The sequence below is a fragment of the Lemur catta genome, chromosome 3 (assembly GCF_020740605.2).
Source record: "Lemur catta isolate mLemCat1 chromosome 3, mLemCat1.pri, whole genome shotgun sequence".
NCBI classification, from domain to species: Eukaryota; Metazoa; Chordata; class Mammalia; order Primates; family Lemuridae; genus Lemur; species Lemur catta.
The window spans coordinates 4,496,215-4,516,626 of NC_059130.1; the positions used below are offsets into that span (position 1 = coordinate 4,496,215).

Genomic DNA, 20,412 nt, shown 5'->3' on the forward strand with positions numbered 1-20,412 from the left:
AGTTCAGCTTCTGTAGTTTGAGCAGCGTTTGTGTGACGTGTGGTTGAGTGTTGTCTTGCAAGAGGATTGGCCTGTCTCTAGTGACCAATATCAGCTGCTTAATCTCAAGCATTCTCATCATTTCATCCAGTTGGTTGCAGTAGACATCTCCTGTCATTGATTGACCAGGTTTCATGAAGCTGTAGTGGATAATACTAGCGCTGGGCCACCAAACTGACACCATCTTAGCTTTTTTTGATGCATATTCGGTTTTGGACTGTGTTTCGACACTTCATCTTTATCCAACCATTGTGCCAAATGCTTGAGATTGTCAAAAAGAATCCATTTTTCATCACACGTGAGTAAAAATACAGTGTAGAAATGGTTCGCCTTTATGTCATGACAGCAAAGAAAGGCAAGCTTTGAGATGATTTCTCTTCTGACGCTCGTTTCATTCATGTGGTATCCATCTACCCAGCTTCTTTACTTTGCCTATTGGTTTCAAATGGGCCAGTATTGTTGAAACAGTAACATCAAACCTTGCTGCTAATTCATGTTTGGGTTGAGATGGACTTGCTTCCACTATAGCTTTCAGCTCATTATCCACCTTGGTCTCTGATCACACACGTGGCTCGTTTTCAAGGGTACAGTCGCCGTAACGGAACTTCTCAAACCATCGATGTATTGTGCTTTCTTTAGCCACATCTTTCCCAAACACTTGGTTGATATTTCGAGCTGTCTGCACAGGACTGGTTTCACGATGGAACTCATATTCAAAAATGACATGAATTTTTTTACTTATCCAAGGTTTCACAAAAATTCCTCTAAAAGAATTTGAAAGATAATCACAAGCCAAACTGTACATTTGAAAGAATGAGGATGTATCTTCACAATAAAAGTAAAACAAGAAGTGTCAAAGTGAAATGTCAGAGATACCAACTGTCAAATTTAGCACTTAAGGAAATCGGACATTTCATGCTTAATAACCTATCAAAATTCAAAAAAAGATCATATTCCTTTCACCATAAGACAGTCTTATTTAAATGAGGACTGTCAACAAAAATATTCTGAATTCTGGTGTGTGAGATCAGTTAAATTATACACATTAAAAAAAGTCATGAGACATTTCTGTTCCATAACAAATAAGGCAGTGGCCAATTATTTTTTTAGTCATTAGTAGTTTTTGAGATAGGTTATCAAGTCTGCCCTTTCTGCCTTCTTATTAATGCACCAAAGATCATTTTTGTTCTAGGGATGTACTTGCTGGGATTCTCCAAATACTCCATCAGTGTATTCTGTCCCCAGGTGATGCCTTTGTCCTCACTGGCATTTGTGTAAGGGAATCCAGCTCCCTGACTGTCTTCGCCCAGAGAGAACATGGAGATTTGTCTCAGTCTTGTGCTTCTCTCCCTTTTCCAAGGTGTGGCACTGACCACACTTCTGAATAAAAATCTTCCTACCTTTCTCAACATCACCCATATTTAATTCTGTCTTTTGTTGCTGGTGTTACAAAGGTTCCCACTTGGAAGCCAGATATAGTCATATAACAAGTTATATAACTCCAAATATAATTTTTGATCTAAACTGTCAAATACAAACTGCATAATTTAAGACCCAGGTTTTAATATTATTCTTTATAAGGACAGTTAAGCTAAACAACTTTTTAAATTAACATTTATGCTTTGGTATAGTTCTCACTAATTCTGAGTTATATTACCTCATTACTAGTACAACCTTAATTTTGCCCATACATCTCATTTTAAATGATTTGAGCTACTATCTAAATTATTGTCACATAATTTTTTTCCCATTTATAGCTCGTAAGTCCCTTGGCTTTCCAGCAAAGTTACTTCCTCTGCTACCCGATAACTACTTTCTTAGCAAAAGAGTTTTTTCTTTATTGATTTCTTGCAAATAACATATTTTTAACTGATTCATAATGTTCTTTTCTCTTTTCTTCCACTTCAGAAAAAAGAGAGATCCAACCACATTAATTATGTCTCTTTTGAGAACATTTGACCTTCCCATTCCCACCTCTCAATCAGAAAGAGATAATCAGAGCAAACTAAACATGTCAGCTTTCTTTTCTGTTTGAGAGTCTCTAACTATATCTAACTTAAAAACTTATGTGTAGACTCCTTTTTTAGACATACTTAGCATAGGAAAAAGTGTTTTAAACACTTTTTAAATAAGTCTGTATAATTCAGAGCATACCATTTTATGAAAAAGAAATTTGTCTTTTTATTATAAAAAGTATATAATTGTTACATGATTATTTTTAAAATTCTTATTAACAATTTTGTGTCTATCTTTATGCATATATATTTTTTCTATGAATTATTCTTTAGCCTGTGTTTTGGGTTTGGCTAATACAATGCTGATATCTTTCATATAGTTGTTTATGGGTCTTCCTTATCCTTTTTTTTAATTATCATATTCTTTCTATGTAAACATTTAGATTATTTCTAGTCTTTCTCAATTACAGTTCTGCAGTGAAAAAAATTGGACATTGTCATATGTAAGTTTTTCTACAGTATACATTTTTTAAAGTAAAACTGCTGAGTCAAATATCATACATGTTTTAAATTTTAGTATATGTTATTTAATTTCTCCTCAAAAATATATTGTACTGGAACTTGACTACATTGCTGTTGGGAATGTAAGTTTGTACAACCACTTTGGAAAACTACAAATAGACCCTAACTTTGGGAGTATCTGTCTATTAAAGCTGAACATTATTCACATACTGTTGTCCAGCAATTCCTCTTCTAGGCATGTATCCAACATAAATATGTACATATATTCAAAAGACATGAACATATGTTAATAGTAGCCCCATTTTAATAAATACTGTAAACATTCTGAAATTATGCAGGCAGTAGGAAAAAGAAAATAGTATAAACAACCGAATGTCCACTAACAGTGGAATGGATAACTAAATTATAGTATGTTTATAAAAAGTAATACTCTACAGCAAAGAGGATGAATGAACTATAGCTAAGTGTAGCAACATGGACGAATGTTAAAAACAATGTTGAGCTAAAGAAGCCAGACATAATATATATTGTATGATTCCACTTAATTAAAGTTCATAAATAGGCAAAATTAATCCCATGGGATTAGAAATCTGAGTAGTGGTTTCCTTTGAGGGGAAAGTAATAACGGGAAGGGGGCACATAGATTTCAGGAATTCCGGTGATGCTCTGTTTCTCAGTACTGGTTCTGGTTAGATGGGCCTGCTCCATTTGTGAAAATTCATTGAGCTGTTTACCTTATGATTTTGCACCTTCCTGTACATGTGGTGTATGTCAATGAAAAATTTACAGTAAAAGAGTACACTTTTTAAATATGTAGAACCACTTTCAACCTTCTACCAATAGTACCTGTTTTCCTGAACTCTTGCCACTCCTGATAGAAAAATCTTTTCAGTCTGATAAACATAAAAAGACATAAATTTGTTGTTTATTTTTATCTTATTAGTGAGACTGAGCGTCTTTTTGTACATTTATCTGTTAAGTTCATTTTTCTTACTGATTTGTGGACGTTTAAGATATTGTGGACTTTTGGCCTATTTGTCAAAATATATTTTAAATAACAAATTCAAACTAACAAAATTATTAAGTAATATCATATGTTAGGAGAAGTTTCTTTTAATAGTTAAATCAGTTTTAAAAAGAGTCCTTTAGGGTCAGGCGTGGTCGCTCAGACCTGTAATCCTAGCACTCTGGGAGGCTGAGCTGGGAGGATTGCTTGAGCTCAGGGGTTCAAGACCAGCCTGGGCAAGAATGAAACCCTGTGTCTACTAAAAACAGAAAAATTATCTGGGCGTGGTGGTGCACACCTGTAGCCCCAGGTGTGCAGGCTGAGGCAGGAGGATCGCTTGAGCCCAGGAGTTTGAGGTTGCCTGTAAGCTAGAGTGGTGACTCCATGGCACGGTAGCACCAGTGACAGAGCGAGACTCTGTCTCAAAAAAAAATAAAAAAAAGAGTTCTTTGTTCTTCATGTTAGTCCTTTGTTCTAATTTGGTGTTCTGTCACCAAATTAGGTCTTAAGGGGATAAAATCTTCCTCATTAGTTCCAAATATTTAGTATAGTGTTCATAAAGAAATGATACTATTTGAAGGTCCTTGTCTTATTGCTTATATATTAATATTCTCTTTTTCTTGAGTAATCTGTTCTTGGAATATCTTTAGACAATATTTTAAATAAAATCTCAAAACATAAGTGTATCCACTGCTATTATATATTACCCTTAGTTTTTTTTTTTTTTTTTGGTTTCTTTTTATGCCTTTACTTTTCCTAGTAGGGAAAAGAGGAGAAAGAACATTGAATAGAATTTATTTGTAGTAAAATTGCACATGAATTTTGTCTGTATTACGTTTTTACAAAATAGCACTTTAAAAACCAGTGTGCCGCATGCTATTTCCTTTACTCTTCAACCAGTACCAAATTTCTAAGTGACCTCTTAACTAAAACACTTTGTTGTAGTAACTCAACTAGTTTGATACCTCACCGCTGTGTCTGCCTTTTAATGCTTTTGGTTGGGGGTGCCTTATTGGGATAATGTGTTTAGATTAATTTCCTAAACTTACTATATTTTAAAGTTCCTCATTATCATTCTGTAGTAGCTTGTTAAACTTTTTATTCATTTTTGGTTTTTGTTTTATTATGTACTTCATAGACGCTCTGCTGTTGCCCGCATTCAGGAGTTCTTCAGGCGGAGAAAGGAAAGGAAAGAAATGGAAGAATTGGATACTTTGAACATTAGAAGGCCACTAGTAAAGATGGTTTACAAGGGCCATCGCAACTCCAGGACAATGGTACCAAATTCTTACAGCACTCTTTAGTGAAATTACAGTTTATAATATAAATGTTTTTTCCATAATGGTTATCTTCTGTATTGCCAGTGTGATTTCAATATTACATTGTTAAACCTTCACAGTTGTCTCTGTATTTAAACATGGCTCTTCCAGTCTTATAATATATTGTGAAAGATCATTATTTTTTACAACAAAACCCTAACCTACTAAAGAAATATATGTAGATTTTTTTTTTTTTAATTTTAGCTTATGCCATTAACCATTGCATCTTTTTTGTTCTCTCACATTGGCTGTCTACCTGAAAAGTTTCTAGTAGATTTTTTTAAGTTCATATTAGCAACCTCTGTTAGTTTTGGAGAGGAGGATTTGGACTTACGAAATCCAGGTTGATTGCAAGATATAGTAAGACTACTTTAAAACCCTTTTGGCCAGGTGTGGTGGTTCACGCCTGTAATCCTAGCACTCTGGGAAGCCAAGGCGGGAGGATCGCTTAAGGTCAGGAGTTTGAGACCAGCCTGGGCAAGAGCGAGACCCCATCTCTACTAAAAATAGAAAGAAATTAGCTGGACAACTAAAAATAGAAAAAATTAGCCGGGCCTGCTAGTGCATGCCTGTAGTCCCAGCTACTCGGGAGGCTGAGGCAGGAGGATTGCTTGAGCCCAGGAATTTGAGGTTGCTGTGAGCTAGGCTGACGCCATGGCACTCTAGCCCAGGCAACAGAGTAAGACTCTGTCTCAAAAAAAAATCCTTTTAAAAAGATTGACAATTGAAAATTTGTTTTAGGCCATCACGCCTGTAATCCTAGCACTCTGGGAGGCTGAGGCGGGCGGATCGTTTGAGCTCAGGAGTTCGAGACCAGCCTGAGCAAGAGCGAGACCCCGTCTCTACTAAAAATAGAAAGAAATTATCTGGCCAACTAAAAAATATATGTAGAAAAAATTAGCCGGGCATGGTGGCACATGCCTGTAGTCCCAGCTACCCGGGAGGCTGAGGCAGGAGGATCGCTTGAGCCCAGGAGTTTGAGGTTGCTGTGAGCTAGGCTGACGCCACGGAACTCACTCTAGCCCGGGTAACAAAGCGAGACTCTGTCTCAAAAAAAAAAAAAGAAAGAAAGAAAATTTGTTTTAGTCACTTTTTCTTTCTAGACCTTAATTTATTCATCTTTGAAATTAGAAGAATAGACCAGATGATCTCTAAGATCTTTTCTAGTTTTTACAATCCAAAATCCACCCAGTGCAATATGAATTATTGAATAAGAAATTCTTTTGAGATGATTGGTATAACTGTTATGCTGACCCCTTCACATCTAGAAAGTGTTTTTCTCCTCATATACTCATTGAGTTATCAAAAAGTATCTATAGAATTTGTTTTAACACATTAACTGCCATGAGAGTTGTATTTAACTTACTCTAGTTCCACCCCCCCCCAGCGGTGCCTGAAGCATATGTAAAATATTACTTGTGGATGTTCTCATTGTTACAATTAATATTGACAGTTTAATTCTAAAAACATGGATTAAATGAATAGAAGTCAATAAATTTCATTTTTCTATTTATATTTACCTTTAAATTACACTTGAAGTTTTTATTCTGTTTTCATAATAAAACACTGTGGCCCCAAGGAAAAGTTTCTGATTCTTTTTTGTTTGACCGTCAAGGTGTTAATCTGCTTTCTTTAAGATCTAGGTAAAAAATTAACTTTAGGGTGAGGAAATAATTAGCTCTTTCTATAGATATCATTGGTAGTAACAATTTAATCATTTTTAAAAGGATACTCATTATTAATAGAAATAACGAATTTCCATTTCTTATATTTTGCTGGTTAAAAGTTTGGATGAAGGCCGGACGCGGTGGCTCATGCCTGTAATCCTAGCCCTCTGGGAGGCCGAGGCCGGTGGATCGCTTGAGGTCAGGAATTCGAGACCAGCCTGAGCAAGAGCAAAACCCCATCTCTACTAAAAATAGAAAGAAATTATCTGGCCAACTAAAAATATATATAGAAAAATTAGCCAGGCATGGTGGCACATGCCTGTAGTCCCAGCTACTCGGGAGGCTGAGGCAGGAGGATCGCTTGAGCCCAGGAGTTTGAGGTTGCTGTGAGCTAGGCTGACACCACGGCACTCACTCTAGCCCAGGCAACAGAGTGAGACTCTGCCTCAAAAAAAAAAAAAAAAAAAAGTTTGGATGAAAATAATTATGAGAAGGAATAAAAAAAACAGAGGATAAGTAAATATAAGAATAGCTCACGTAACAACAAAACTGGTTCCCTCTTTTGTGTGAGCACCAAAAGTGGCAAAGTAGCAACTGCAGATAAAATGATTTTTTTTTTTGAGACAGAGTCTCGCTTTGTTGCCTGGGCTAGAGTGAGTGCCCTGGCATCAGCCTAGCTCACAGCAACCTCAAACTCCTGGGCTCAAGCGATCCTCCTGCCTCAGCCTCCCGGGTAGCTGGGACTACAGGCATGCGCCACCATGCCCAGCTAATTTTTTTTTTCTGTATAGATTTTTAGCTGTCCAAATCATTTCTTTTTTTATTTTTGATAGAGATGAGATCTCACTCTTGCTCAGGCTGGTCTCGAACTCCTGACCTCAAGCGATCCACCCGCCTCAGCCTCCCAGAGTGCTAGGATTACAGGCGTGAGCCACCGCGCCCGGCCCGATTTTTTTTTTTTTTTTTGAGGCAGAGTCCTGCTTTGTCACCCTGGCTAGAGTGCCGTGGCGTCGGCCTAGCTCACAGCAACCTCAAACTCCTGAGCTCAAACAATCCTTCTGCCTCAGCCTCCCAAGTAGCTGGGACTACAGGCATGCGCCACCATGCCTGGCTAATTTTTTCTATATATATTTTTAAAATCCTGATCTGAAATACAAAGATTTTTGATGGTTCATTCTTGTGCATTCATTAAAAAATGTCATCATAATCATTCCAATATATTATATAGACTGTGTTTATATAATAAACACAATTATGTAAGGTTCCTTCTCAATTATGTAAGGTTCTAACAGCTAATGAAAAAATTGGTACTTTTTGTTCTTTGGGCATAAAACAAAAAAGAAAGGAAAATAATTTCTTTTTTTCTATGAATTGTTTTATTGTCCTATAAAGCTAAAATGGGACAATTTTTAGTCAGTTCATCCACATATATATAAATTTTCATTATATTGTCCAAAACTGAGAAATACCATTTATTCATGTAGCTGTTATTAATTAAGTGCCTACTGTATGTCAAGTACTGTTTAATGCATTAACTGCCATGTGAGTTGTAGTTAACTCACACTAGTTTTGAGCCCGGGGCCTTGTGAAGCATATGTAACTTACTTGTTTCTTTATCTTGTGAACCGCATGGTATGCAGACAACTCATGGTGCCATGCTGTAGCATACATGTTACATGAAGGGTAGCCCCCTGGGCAAAGCCCTGTGGTTGGTCCACTCCAAACACAACTAAATACCTGTGGAACAAAAGACTTAATTCTCAGAAACAAATTCAACAAGTATATTGTGAGTCAAGTACAACTCAAGTGGCGTGCAATATAAAAATTGATTCTAGCACTGCGTGAGTTGCATATAACTCACAAACAGAATGCAATAAAAAATAACAAATTGTAAGGATTATTTCATTTTCAGAGTTTTTATTCTATCTTCATAATAAAATACTGTGACCCCCAAGGAAAAATTTTTTTTTCTAGTGTGGCAGTCAATGTGTTAAGACACTGTAAATGTAGCATTACACAAAACAAAGTCCCTATACCCATGGTTTAAGAAACTAGAAGACTAAGACTCACATCAGTTTTTAATTTTACTGTTTTCTAAGCCAGTTTTTTTTTTTAAATATAAGAATAGCATAAGTCTTTGTTTTAATAACTCTGGATTGAATTTTCTTATAGCTTACTTTTTTTAAACCCTTAGATAAAAGAAGCCAATTTCTGGGGTGCTAACTTCGTAATGAGTGGTTCTGACTGTGGCCATATCTTCATTTGGGATCGGCACACTGCTGAGCACTTGATGCTTCTGGAAGCCGATAACCATGTGGTAAACTGCCTACAGCCACATCCATTTGACCCAAGTAAGATGATCTTTTATAGGGCAAGGACTAGAGATTGTTGTATGATTCATCAGCTCCAATTTTCTCCTAGTTCATAATATTGTAAGAATAATCTAAATTATCCTAGTAGGCACCACTAGAGTAAATTATAGCTCTACTTGGATTTAAAACAAAAAACACCTATATTCTGCTTTTGGCAGAAACATAAGGAAATGAGTTAAAGTGTTTATTCTCCTACTATTTCTTCTACATTTTATCAGCCATTAGATGTTTGGCATGACTGAACTTTTTACTGCTTACCCCACTGAACCTCCAGTCCTTTTTAGTCTTCACTAAATTCACTGAATTAATTTACCAGAACAAAAGAGCATTGGATGCTTCTGTCTGAAATTGCCCTATATCTCTCATAAGAGAACAATGAATAAGACAAAAATTTGAGTGACTTCAAGATGGTCTTATAATTGTGTTCTAGGATAAGTTTTAGGAAATCTTCAAAATGATATTTTTAATAGTTAAATGTATAGGCATAATTTCCATTCAAGTTCACTTTTGCTGTTTGCTATATGCATAATATATGCATGTCTGGAATTAATGGCATGTGTCTAAGCATTATATTAACATGTAAATTTTACTTCTAGTTCTAGCCTCATCTGGCATAGATTATGACATAAAGATCTGGTCACCACTAGAAGAGTCGAGGATTTTTAACCGAAAACTTGCTGATGAAGTAAGATGTTTATTATACTTATTATTTATAGACCGTATTTCAGTTTGTTCCTAAAATGCTTTCCTAAGAAAAATCAAAGCAGTTTATTGTTAGTTGCCAACATAAAACAAGTTAATGTAGTTAAGGAGATCAGATTTTAAGAAAAATTAAAATTAAAATAAAAACATGCCTATAATACTAGAGAGGTAAAATCGAAATAGTAGCTTGCTAATTATAATATTAATTATTAGAAATACCAGATTTGATATATTGTAGTTTCAGAAAAATACATTTGACTATTTGTGCCATTATAATAAAGAATCACAAAAATATTCTGTCCTTTTAAGAAAATAATTTTACTATAGCCATTCTCCGTAATCATAGCAATTTTTCTATTCTGAGGTTTTTTTTGTTTTTTTTTAGTGTTTCTTACAGCTATTTTTATTTTATTCTTGTTTTGGCATATTGTGGGGGTACAAAAGTTTAGGTTACGTATATTGCCCTTCCCCCCCATGCCTGTGTTTTTCTTAAACAGGAAATGGGACTTTCTCTTTCAGAATCAATAGGTAACAGAACAAATTACTGGAGAATCTTCATTATATTTTAAGTTCTTTTAAGTTTCTTGTTAAAGCAGTCATTTTCAAACTGAGTTCTGTGGTACTCTAGGTTCTGTAATGGGATTAGGAGAGGGAAGGCAGATGATAGGAAGGCTGAACTCTGGGCCCTTCCTCCCCAACTTCAACCAGGGTTTTTATCTGTGCATTTCCATATAAGATATCTTATCAAAGTGAGGGTCCATTGCTAAAAATGTTAGTAAGTTGACAAACCACTACTGTAGACCAGAGTTGACAGTTTATTGCACAGTTCCCACATACACTTTCATTCATTGAATAGACATTTATAAAACACTTAATGTATGTCAGACACAGTGCTGGGTTTAAAAAGAGAAAGGCCTACCCTCAGACTGGGAAAGACAGACAAACAACTAGAACATACTGTAGTGGAATCAGTGTCAGAGGTGCACTCCTAGTGCCCTGGAAGCCTGTAGAAAGGAACAGAGCTGTCTTTATAAATGGGACAGATAGGATGCAAAAGTCTTCACAGAGAACATGAGAATCGGTCTGGGGTTTGAGAAGTAGTAGTTCACCAGGCAGAGGAGCAGAGGAGTATATGAAACAGAAGGATCAGCATGTGCCAAGTTGTTACAGGGTAAATGAACCATCGGTGTGCCTGGGTGTATGTGTAAAAGTAGCTCAGTTGGACCCAAGACGTAGGTGGGGGCAAGATTATAAAGGGCCCTGTGGGGCACCCTAATGAATTGGGGATTTATTATTATATCATTGAGGAACTATTGATCAAAGTAGCATTTTTCTTCCTCGCATGCTCTCCTTTCTTTCTTCCTTTTTTCATTCACCATGTTCTTTGCTTTTCCTCTTTCTTTTTTCCTTAGCTCATGATTAAACATTAGATCCCTAGATGTTCATGAGTATTCATTTGGTCCTGTTCTTGGTACTTAAGACAATTCATTGTTAACTCTTGCCACAAAGTTTATCTTTCAAGACTACTTAGCCTCAGTAAAGGTAACATCTTCTCAAAGGATCCAAGTGACCCAGGGATAGTAATTTGACTCCGCTGTGTCACTGAAGTATCAGTTCTGCAATAGAGGAAAATAATGAGACAACGCAAAGTAGACTGCCCTGGGAAGCAAACTACAAGTAAAAGCTAAATTGAATTCTTGAATGTTTTAAGTGGCCTCAAAGTTTGACCTTTGTCTTTCTGCCAGTTGAAAGAGTAGTGTTCTCTGACCTTCCTCCTTTAAATGCAAGTTAAAGTAGGTATTTGGCATTGAGTAGCCTTAAGGCAGAAATATCGACATCATACATACAAAGAATGAAGTAATTCCTCCTGGGACCTGCTAATTTTATACTGTTTTCCTAATCTTAAAGAAAAAGGTACAGTTGCTCTATGGTCTTTGACATGGTTGTTTAACTTGCCTTGTAGGTTATAACTCGAAATGAACTCATGCTGGAAGAGACTAGAAACACCATTACAGTTCCAGCCTCTTTCATGTTGAGGATGTTGGCTTCACTGAATCATATCCGAGCCGGTAGGACTTTTAGTATACTATTAAAATTATCATATATTTGAAAAATGTGTTATTAAGATCTACTTTAAAGGGATTTATATAATTTCCTTAATGTCACAAAATGAAGGCAGCTTAACTTCTGAACTAGGATTTTTGTGAATGCTTGATCTTAGCACAGTAAATTTATTTCCTCATGAACTAAATTTATTGAAAAATGGTCATATGAAAAGATAGTCACTTGAAAACTTTTTCTTAGAGTATAAGACCATACTATAAACCTTAAGATATGTTATAGTCAGTATACTTTAGTAGTAGGTTTGGTCAAAATCATAGCCCAGACCAAAATAAATGTAACATGCTAAGAAACAAAACAGACACCTCAGTGTATTTTTTTCAATTTTTTTGTTTTAGATGATACACTGTGAGTTTCAGTGTCACAGATACACAAAAATGTATATATTACAACTAATATTCAAGAAGGAATTGAATAATCTATATTCATAACAATAGAAAAGGTCCCATATCCATTATAAACAAAATGTTTATCAAACAAGAGTGCTTGTCACTCTTCATTGATTTCATAAATTAAATTGCTTCATATGTTGTGTATTATCTATCATTTAATGATAATTACCATTTATAGAGTAACTACACTGTATCAGGTATTATACTAATCATTTCATGATTTATCCTCATTTATCCCTGACCCTTTACAATGTAGGTTAATTATAATCACTTAATCCCAGATCACACAGCTGATAAATGTTAAAGCCTAAACTGAATTTGAAACTAGCTTCCAAGCCCTTACTCCCCTTTGACCTGTAAATTTCACTTAAAGGAATACATTCAAGTCATTATTGTGACACGCAAACTTCTGGATGATCTGATCGCAAACAACTTTTCTAGCTCATTTACAACATTCTTTTCTTCTCTAACCATTCCATTCACTCTGGCCCTCTTTGAATTTGGGGGCTACACCAAATACTTTCCCTCCTCAGGGTTTTTATAATCATGCTGTCCCCTCCCATCCTCACTCTTTGTTAAGATAACTTCTACTTCTCCTTCAGGTCTGTGTAAGCAGTGGATTAAATATCACTTCCTCAGAGAGAGTGGGGAATGGAGAGACAAGTATTCAAGGAAAAATAAACAACATATAGTATTTTTCTAAGCCCTAGAGGAGAGAATGTGTAACATATCTGAATGAAAGAAGCCTTATGTGTTTATAATTAAAAGAATTAGAAAATAATCCTCGAATTGAAAATATTAACTATACCAGGAAAGAAAGAAAATTTCAATTGATCAAAACGAAAAATACACCTGGAATATAAACAAAAAAATGTTAGTAGTCCAACAAAATATTTTTGCAATACTTCTTTGGGCTCCTGTATTAAATTGTAATAACACTATAACATTTTTTGATCCATTTCAATAACAGCAAAATAACCCTTAAAATTCGTCCATTTGGATTTCAGATGTGAGAAAGCAACATTTTATAGAAAAAGAAAACTACTTGCTGATATGACTCCTAAAATGTGCTTGCTTTTACAGAGTTTATCTAGTGGATGACTCTTTCTCAAGGATTTTCCTGTAGAAAACTAATTCTCTTTCCAGTTCTGCAGGAATCTATTTTAAAATAAACAGGTGCTAATGTGGCAGTGGTTTCTTAGTAACAGCTACTATCCTTTGGTTTTAGGATTAGATAAGATGTTTTATGATATAAAAATTCCCTTTCTTTCATTTCTTTTTGCCAGCAATCAAAACTAGATAATTTCTAGTTGGTTTAGTCAGCTTATCCTCTTGCTTCTCTTATGCAAAAGACTAGATAGAATAATGCAAAAGACTAGATAGAATAAAATAGTTTATATTTCTGCTGCTTTTATCCTTAAGATGTCTAGTTATTTGGTAGGTCAGTTAGCTACTCTTTTCCTCTCCTTCCCTTCCGTGCTCTGTAGTCTAAGCACAATAATGTGTACATACTCAGGAGAGTTAAGAATGGACTTCGGTTAAATAAGCACAAGGCAGCCATCAGATGCCTCTGCCCATCCGCTACTCCAAAAGGCTTCCTGGGAGGTCCAGGGAATAAAAGTTAGATAGTTTCTTCCTACTGGAGCTGTGATTTTTAATGAAGGATCCTCTTCAGATCACTGATGGGGCTTTTTAAAACTACAAATACTAGGGTCCCAGCCTCTAAAGATTCTGATTCATTCTATCTGAATAGGGTTTGAGCTTCTGCATTTTTAAAAAGCAACCAGAATTATTCTCATAAATAATGTACTAATTCTAGTCTAGGCCACTTCTTGAGATGTAAAGGCAGTTGTGACATCCCTAGAAGCTTTGAGAGGCTTTGGAAAGATGATGATGGCATGTATGGATTATTCTAGAATCTTCCAGAACATCTTAGAATCTGATCAAGCTAATCCCTTGCTTAAAATTCTCCAGTGCCTCCACATGTTCTTAGGATGGAGTCCAAATGTGTTAACATGTCTTATAAAAACCCTGCATTATCTCTTGACATTCGTCCTTAATACCTCTGGACCTTGGCACAGGATAGCCATTGTTTCTCCACGATGGGTTTGCAGGGCCTGTCGTCGTATCAAGCTCACAGTTGCTTACCAACTCATGCACAATTCACTCCATCAGCAAGTAATGTTAGCTTTATTCCAGAATATGCCTGATATTTATCTACCCTTGGTCTCCGCCTCTACTCTTGCTCCCATACAGTCTGACTTTCACACAGCAGACAAAGGGATCCTTTTAAAACACAAGTCAGTAAACTTTTTCTTTAAATAGCCAGATAGTAAATATTTTAGGCTTTATGGACCACATGGTTTTTGTTGCAACCACTCCACTGTGCCACTATAATGCAAAAACAGCCATACAATATGTAAATGAATAGTAGTGACTCTGTTCTAATAAAACTTTATTTACAAAAGCAGGCGATGGGCTGGATTTGCCCATGGACCTTAGTCTGCTGAACCCTTTTTTAAAACATAAATTAGATTATATCACCTCCTCTTAAAATTCTCAGGGGCTCCCACTGCTCTTAAAGTAAAACCTAGACTTCTTACTGTGTTCTACAAGGTCTTATATGCCCTAAACCCAGCCAACCTCTGACTTCGACTCACTCCAGCTTTCTCCTAGCTCACTGCATTTTAGCCATATTGGCTTTTCTTCACCAGACTCGTCAAGCTTATTAGCACATTTAGGACCCTTTCACTTACTGTTTCCACTCTCTGAAAGACTTTGCCTCCAGAACTTCACAGACAGTTGAGGTCTCAGTTCCAGTGTCACTTCCTTAGATAAGTCTTCCCTGGTCACCCATCTAAGGTTGCTTTCTGTGTCTTACTTAGATCTTCTCTCTCACTTTAGTCACTCTCTGTTCATTGCCTGATTTTCCTCAAGTACTTACCACTCTAACTTTTCATTTATTTGTTCTCTTATTACGGATTAGAGAAAAATACATTTGCTGTCTTTCTTCCTCCTCTAGAAAATAAGCTTCTAGAAAATAAGAGACTTTGTCTTATTTGCAAATGGATGTTTAGCTCCTAGAAAAGTGCCTACCACATAATGGTTGCCCAGTAAATGTTGAATAATTGGATAAATAAATGAACTTCTAGTATCATCTCTAGCTAACAATGAGTTTTATATTATTTTTCTTAATAAAGTAAATAAATTCTTTACAAATGATAGCCTGAAAAAATAAAACAAAAGTATTTTTTGGAACATAAGTTTCCTGTAGGGAATTATTTTCTTATCTCCACTTCCCCCTGGCAAACTTAATGTCTCTTCATATCGTATCTTCTCCAGCCAAAAATAATTTTCTGAAGAACTATTCGAACAGAAAATAAAAGGAACCTTTGCATAAATGTAAACTTATTTGCAAAAGAAGTTTGGTGTTGTCTACTTTTAAAAAATCGTGTATATAAAAGCGATTCTTATTTCCAGTTTTCATTTAAAAAATACATTGTTCTTCAGACCTCCTTGCTCCATAATTGCCAACCAGAAATTTGTGTGTTACTGCTTTATAGTTTTACTACTTCAGTAGCACTTTGTAAACAGATTTTATTTAATTTTTTCTTAGGAATTGGGTTTCTGTTTTGAGAAAGGAGACTATACAGTAGTTAAATGAGTTGGATTTCAGGATAGAACAACTATATTCTGCCCTCCTCATTCCAGAAGCCACTGTGAATTATTCTGTGACCCATCATAGAGACCCTTGGCCCTCACTTGTCCCTCACATGCCTTGGGCTGCAGAGTTCTGACCTCTACTACACATTCCCTGACTTAAAGGCTGTGACATATCTTCTTAACCTTTTATTTTCCCATCTTTAGTGTAACAACCAAAAGAAATTTGGGTAAGAAGCCTACACTTTCAAACAGGCTAACTGCTTCCTCATGCTTCACTAACATGACAAAATAGATTTCTTGAAATAGTCAATCATACCCAAGATTCCCATTCATGCAACTTTTAATGTTTTGTTCTCTCTTAAAAGTACATTACACAATAAAAATAATGTAATCTTTTTTTAACTAATATCCTTTAGGTAGCCTTTTATTGGTCAGAAATTCTTCCACTGTGTTTAGATTCCTTATTAATCTATGAAGGTCTATTCAAATCTTACTTTGTTCATTTGTTTTACAAATGTGTATTAAATACTTATATAATGATAATAACTAAAATTTACAATTAAGATTACAGATCTTACACACATAATCTCATTGATTTGACATTGGATTGGAGTCTGCATAGAGGAGATTTAATCTGATTCATTTAGGCAGTAAACATATTCCCTTCTGTATACTGTCCTTGGTGCTGTTAACCCAGCATCCGGTGGGACTGTTTATGCCTTTGTAGATAATTGATACTGACAGTGGAACTGAGCTGTTTCCCTTGCGTCTTCCCTTAATATTTCCACGTTACCTTGGGGTAGTGTTTCTGTGGCAGAAACATCCTAGTGGTGGTAGTGATTTTATGCTGTTGCCTACTTCACATACCTACTGTCATATATCTTACCTTCATAAAACTTATATTCATTTATTCAGTAAACCTTCATTGAACATCCTATACTAGGCTCTAAAGATATAAAGATTAATAAGAAGCCAGGCACGGTGGCTCATGCCTGTAATCCTAGCACTCTGGGAGGCCGAGGCGGGTGGATCGTTTGAGCTCAGGAGTTTGAGACCAGCCTGAGCAAGAGCGAGACCCCGTGTCTACTAAAATAGAAAGAAATTATATGGACAACTAAAAATATATATAGAAAAAATTAGCTGGGCATGGTGGCGCATACTTGTAGTCCCAGCTACTTGGGAGGCTGAGGCGGGAGGATCACTTGAGCCCAGGAGTTTGAGGTTGCTGTGAGCTAGGCTGATGCCACGGCACTCTAGCCTGGGCAACAAAGTAAGACTCTGTCTCAAAAAAAAAAAAAAAAAAAAAGATCAAAGAGAAATAACTCCCACCCTCCAGGAGCTCACAGTCTGGTCTGCAAGAAGGCATGCAAACAAGTATTACTGCAATTAGGATCATCATTATGAAGTTCATAGAGGATATTCTGGCTGGGTACAGTCACTCAGGCCTGTAATCCCTGCCACTCAGGAGGCCAAGACAGGAAGATTGCTGGAGCCTAGGAGTTCAAGGCTGCAGTGAGCTGTGGTCGCACCTGTGAATAGCCATTGCACTCCAGCCTGGGTGACAGAGTGAGACCTTGTCTCTTAAAAACATATTTATATATTCTGGAACACGGTGGGAGGGATTTCATAATTTTGTAGATGGCGTGTTTGAAAAAGTCCAGAAAAAGTTTCACAAAGGGGACAACAGTTGTACTGAGATGAGTAAACAGAACCATTGTAGCCAAAGTATGAACAAAGGTGTCCCAAGCCGAGGAACAGCAAGAGTAAATCATGAAAACTGGAGAGAACACCCGTGCTCACCCCCAGCAGTTTGTAACTATACTCACTTGCATAGTTAACCTATAAGCTCCTTGAGGCCAGAAACTACATCTGTTTTGGTCACCATTGTATCCTCAGTGTTTAGCACAATGCCTGGAACATAGTATTTAATCTTAAAAACTCTTTTTACAGAGTTACACAAATCCTCAACGGTGGTCCCTACATTCTCTGTCCCACAGCCGCCGCCTCATTTCTTTCTGTAGCACCTGGTATATACACCCTTAGACCTAGAGTCCAGAGAACACTGTTTGAAAACCACCTCAGTAGAACATAATATATCAAGATCTTTAGGAGTGGGTTTTTTTTTATTTTTATATTTTAGAATTATATGCATATTCAAAACTAACAATACTGTGTTCTTTATTCTTTTATTTGCCTCTAAAAAGCAACTTATCTACACATAGTGTTGAATGAACTGATTTTTACATATCGATGTGTTGAATTATATACATTTTAATCAGTTTTAAATAAAAGGCATTGTAAATTATTTATACTTGAAATACTAAAAGTATTTCTTTTTGTGATCCTCATATCTGTGTTTTCCAGACCGGTTGGAGGGTGACAGATCAGAAGGCTCTGGTCAGGAGAATGAAAATGAGGACGAGGAATAATCAACTCTTTTTGGCAAGCACTTAAATGTTCTGAAATTTGTATAAGACATTTATTATATTTTTTTCTTTACAGAGCTTTAGTGCAATTTTAAGATTGTGGTTTTTGGAGTTTTTCCCTTTTGGGAGAATGACCTAATATTGGTTTGGAATGATTGTGTGCATGAATTTGAGAGAGTGTGTAAAACAAAACTAGCAAAATGTTTTAAAAACTTTTTGCCGTGTATGAGGAGTGCTAGAAAATGCAAAGTGCAATATTTCCCCTAACCTTCAGATGTGGGAGCTTGGATCAATGTTGAAGAGTAATTTTCATTATAGTGAAAATATTGGTTCAAATAAATTTCTACACTTGCCATTTGCATGTTTGTTGCTTTCTAATTAAAGAAGTTGGTGGTTTTAAGATACCCTGAATTTGACTTTTTTTTCCAATCTTTTCTGCAGCATAAGGGGACTATTTTTCTCTATTCTTTTCCAGATTTAATAACCTTTCTATTTTGACTTCTTGTGATAATCACATAGAAGGGCTTTTTTCATTTCCCTTTGCAAAAAGTATAGTTGAACTTTGAACAACACTGGGGTGGGGCACCACCAAAAATCTGCATGTAATTTGGCTCCCCAAAAACTTAAGTACTCATAGACTACAGTTGACTGGAAGCCACACCAATAACATAGACAGTTGATTAACAATATTTTGTATGTTATATATATATATAATATACTGTATTCTTACAATAAAGTAAGCTAGAGAAAAGAAAATGTTATTAAAGAAAATCATAAGGAAAAGAAAATATATTTAGTATTTATTAAGTGGAAGTGGATTACCATAAAAGGTCTTCATTCTTACTGTTTTCATGTTGAGTAGGCTGAGGAGGAGCAAGAGGAGGAATTAGTCTTACTGGCTCAGGGGTGGCAAGAGAAGAAAATCCACATATAAGTGGAACCGCATAGTTCAAACCCATGTCATTCAAGGGGCAACTGTACTTTATTTTCACCTCCAGCCGTCATCTCTCATGACTGATGGTACCTCATGACACAAGTACCGGAGTGAGACTTTAAGCAACATGGATAGTTTGTGTATTAGCACAAACTAGTCTTGAAGGCGCTGCCTTCTGGCCTACCTCTGTCTCAAATTCTAGGTTCCACTGCAGGTTGCTGGCCATCCAGTCTTCTAGTTTCTGGGCTTCCTTAACTATAGTGTCCACGTCCATTCAAGCATCTACGCTCAGGCCGAGTTATCTCACAGGTTATGACCCGAAACTGCTTCTGCAGACCTAACCCTTCGCTCATTCTCCCTCCCCTCTCCTAAATTTTCATTCTGTTGGTGTCTTCCCCTGAATCTGATCACATGCTCACATCTCTTTAATCCATTCATAAAATTAAATCTTTTCTCAATACTGAAGCATATACTTTCTAATTTCTTTCCTCTTGTTATCCGAGTGAGCATAGCACATTATACATCCCTGGCTTCTTTTTGCTACTTTCTTGATGTCCAGAGCCTCCTTCAGAAGCCAGGCCTCCCAGGTGGGAAGGAGTTAGTGTGCTGCCTCATGATACCTTGGAGGCAAAAAAGCAAGCATGACAGAGTGATGTGTCCAGTGTTTAATGGTCCAAAAGGATGATTTCAAAGGCACACTCACTTGTGCTTTCTCTGTCTCTCTTTCCCCCCCACCCCCCCCTCTCTCTCTCACTTTCTCACTCACACACACACACACACACACACACACACACACACACACACACTTAGCAGTTGCTGTTACAAGTTTCTGGGATGGCATATTGATTCTTGCTTTTTGAGGGAAATGTCTTTGAGTTTCCAGTCAGTGAGCTCTTGCAAACTGTCTTACTTGTGAAGGACAGAAACTAACCCCAGCAACTTCTCTGTGACCTGCAGTCCAGCCAGTAACTATCATCTTCACTATACCTCCCTGCCAACCAGCAGTTGGAGAAGAAATTGAACTATATGCTTGCACTGATCGTTGTACTCATCTTGAGACAGCCATCCAGTGCTGCCCAGATTATAACAGATACAAGAAAGAAACTGTTGGGGTTGTCAAGGTCAGAGCCATAGATCCAGGTGATGCCTCGTCCGTCGCCAGCAGCACCAGCCCTGAGCACACTCTGGAGGTGAGTGTCAGACCATCTGTGACAGCACACGGAGGCTAAAAGGCAAGTCCCAATACCAAATCTGATGGTCTTCCATTGTTACTGTCAGCCCTGTCATTGTCAGC

The 20,412-nt window shown here is 36.6% G+C and overlaps 1 protein-coding gene and 1 pseudogene across 6 annotated transcripts in view; one reads left to right on the forward strand and one right to left on the reverse strand.

The window, feature by feature from the left end:
• The window catches only part of DCAF6 (DDB1 and CUL4 associated factor 6), a 125,950-nt gene extending 107,362 nt beyond the window's left edge, over positions 1–18,588 (forward strand). For all 6 annotated transcript variants that reach the window (XM_045546634.1, XM_045546636.1, XM_045546637.1 and 3 more), the window contains 5 exons: positions 4,661–4,799; positions 8,703–8,859; positions 9,477–9,565; positions 11,546–11,651; positions 18,123–18,588. In XM_045546634.1, the coding sequence (XP_045402590.1) occupies positions 4,661–4,799; positions 8,703–8,859; positions 9,477–9,565; positions 11,546–11,651; positions 18,123–18,187 (556 nt within the window). In that variant the 3' untranslated portion in view covers positions 18,188–18,588. The remainder of the gene's footprint in view (positions 1–4,660; positions 4,800–8,702; positions 8,860–9,476; positions 9,566–11,545; positions 11,652–18,122) is intronic.
• LOC123635584 lies at positions 1,153–1,458 on the reverse strand (annotated as a pseudogene).
• Positions 18,589–20,412: the final 1,824 nt, after the last annotated feature.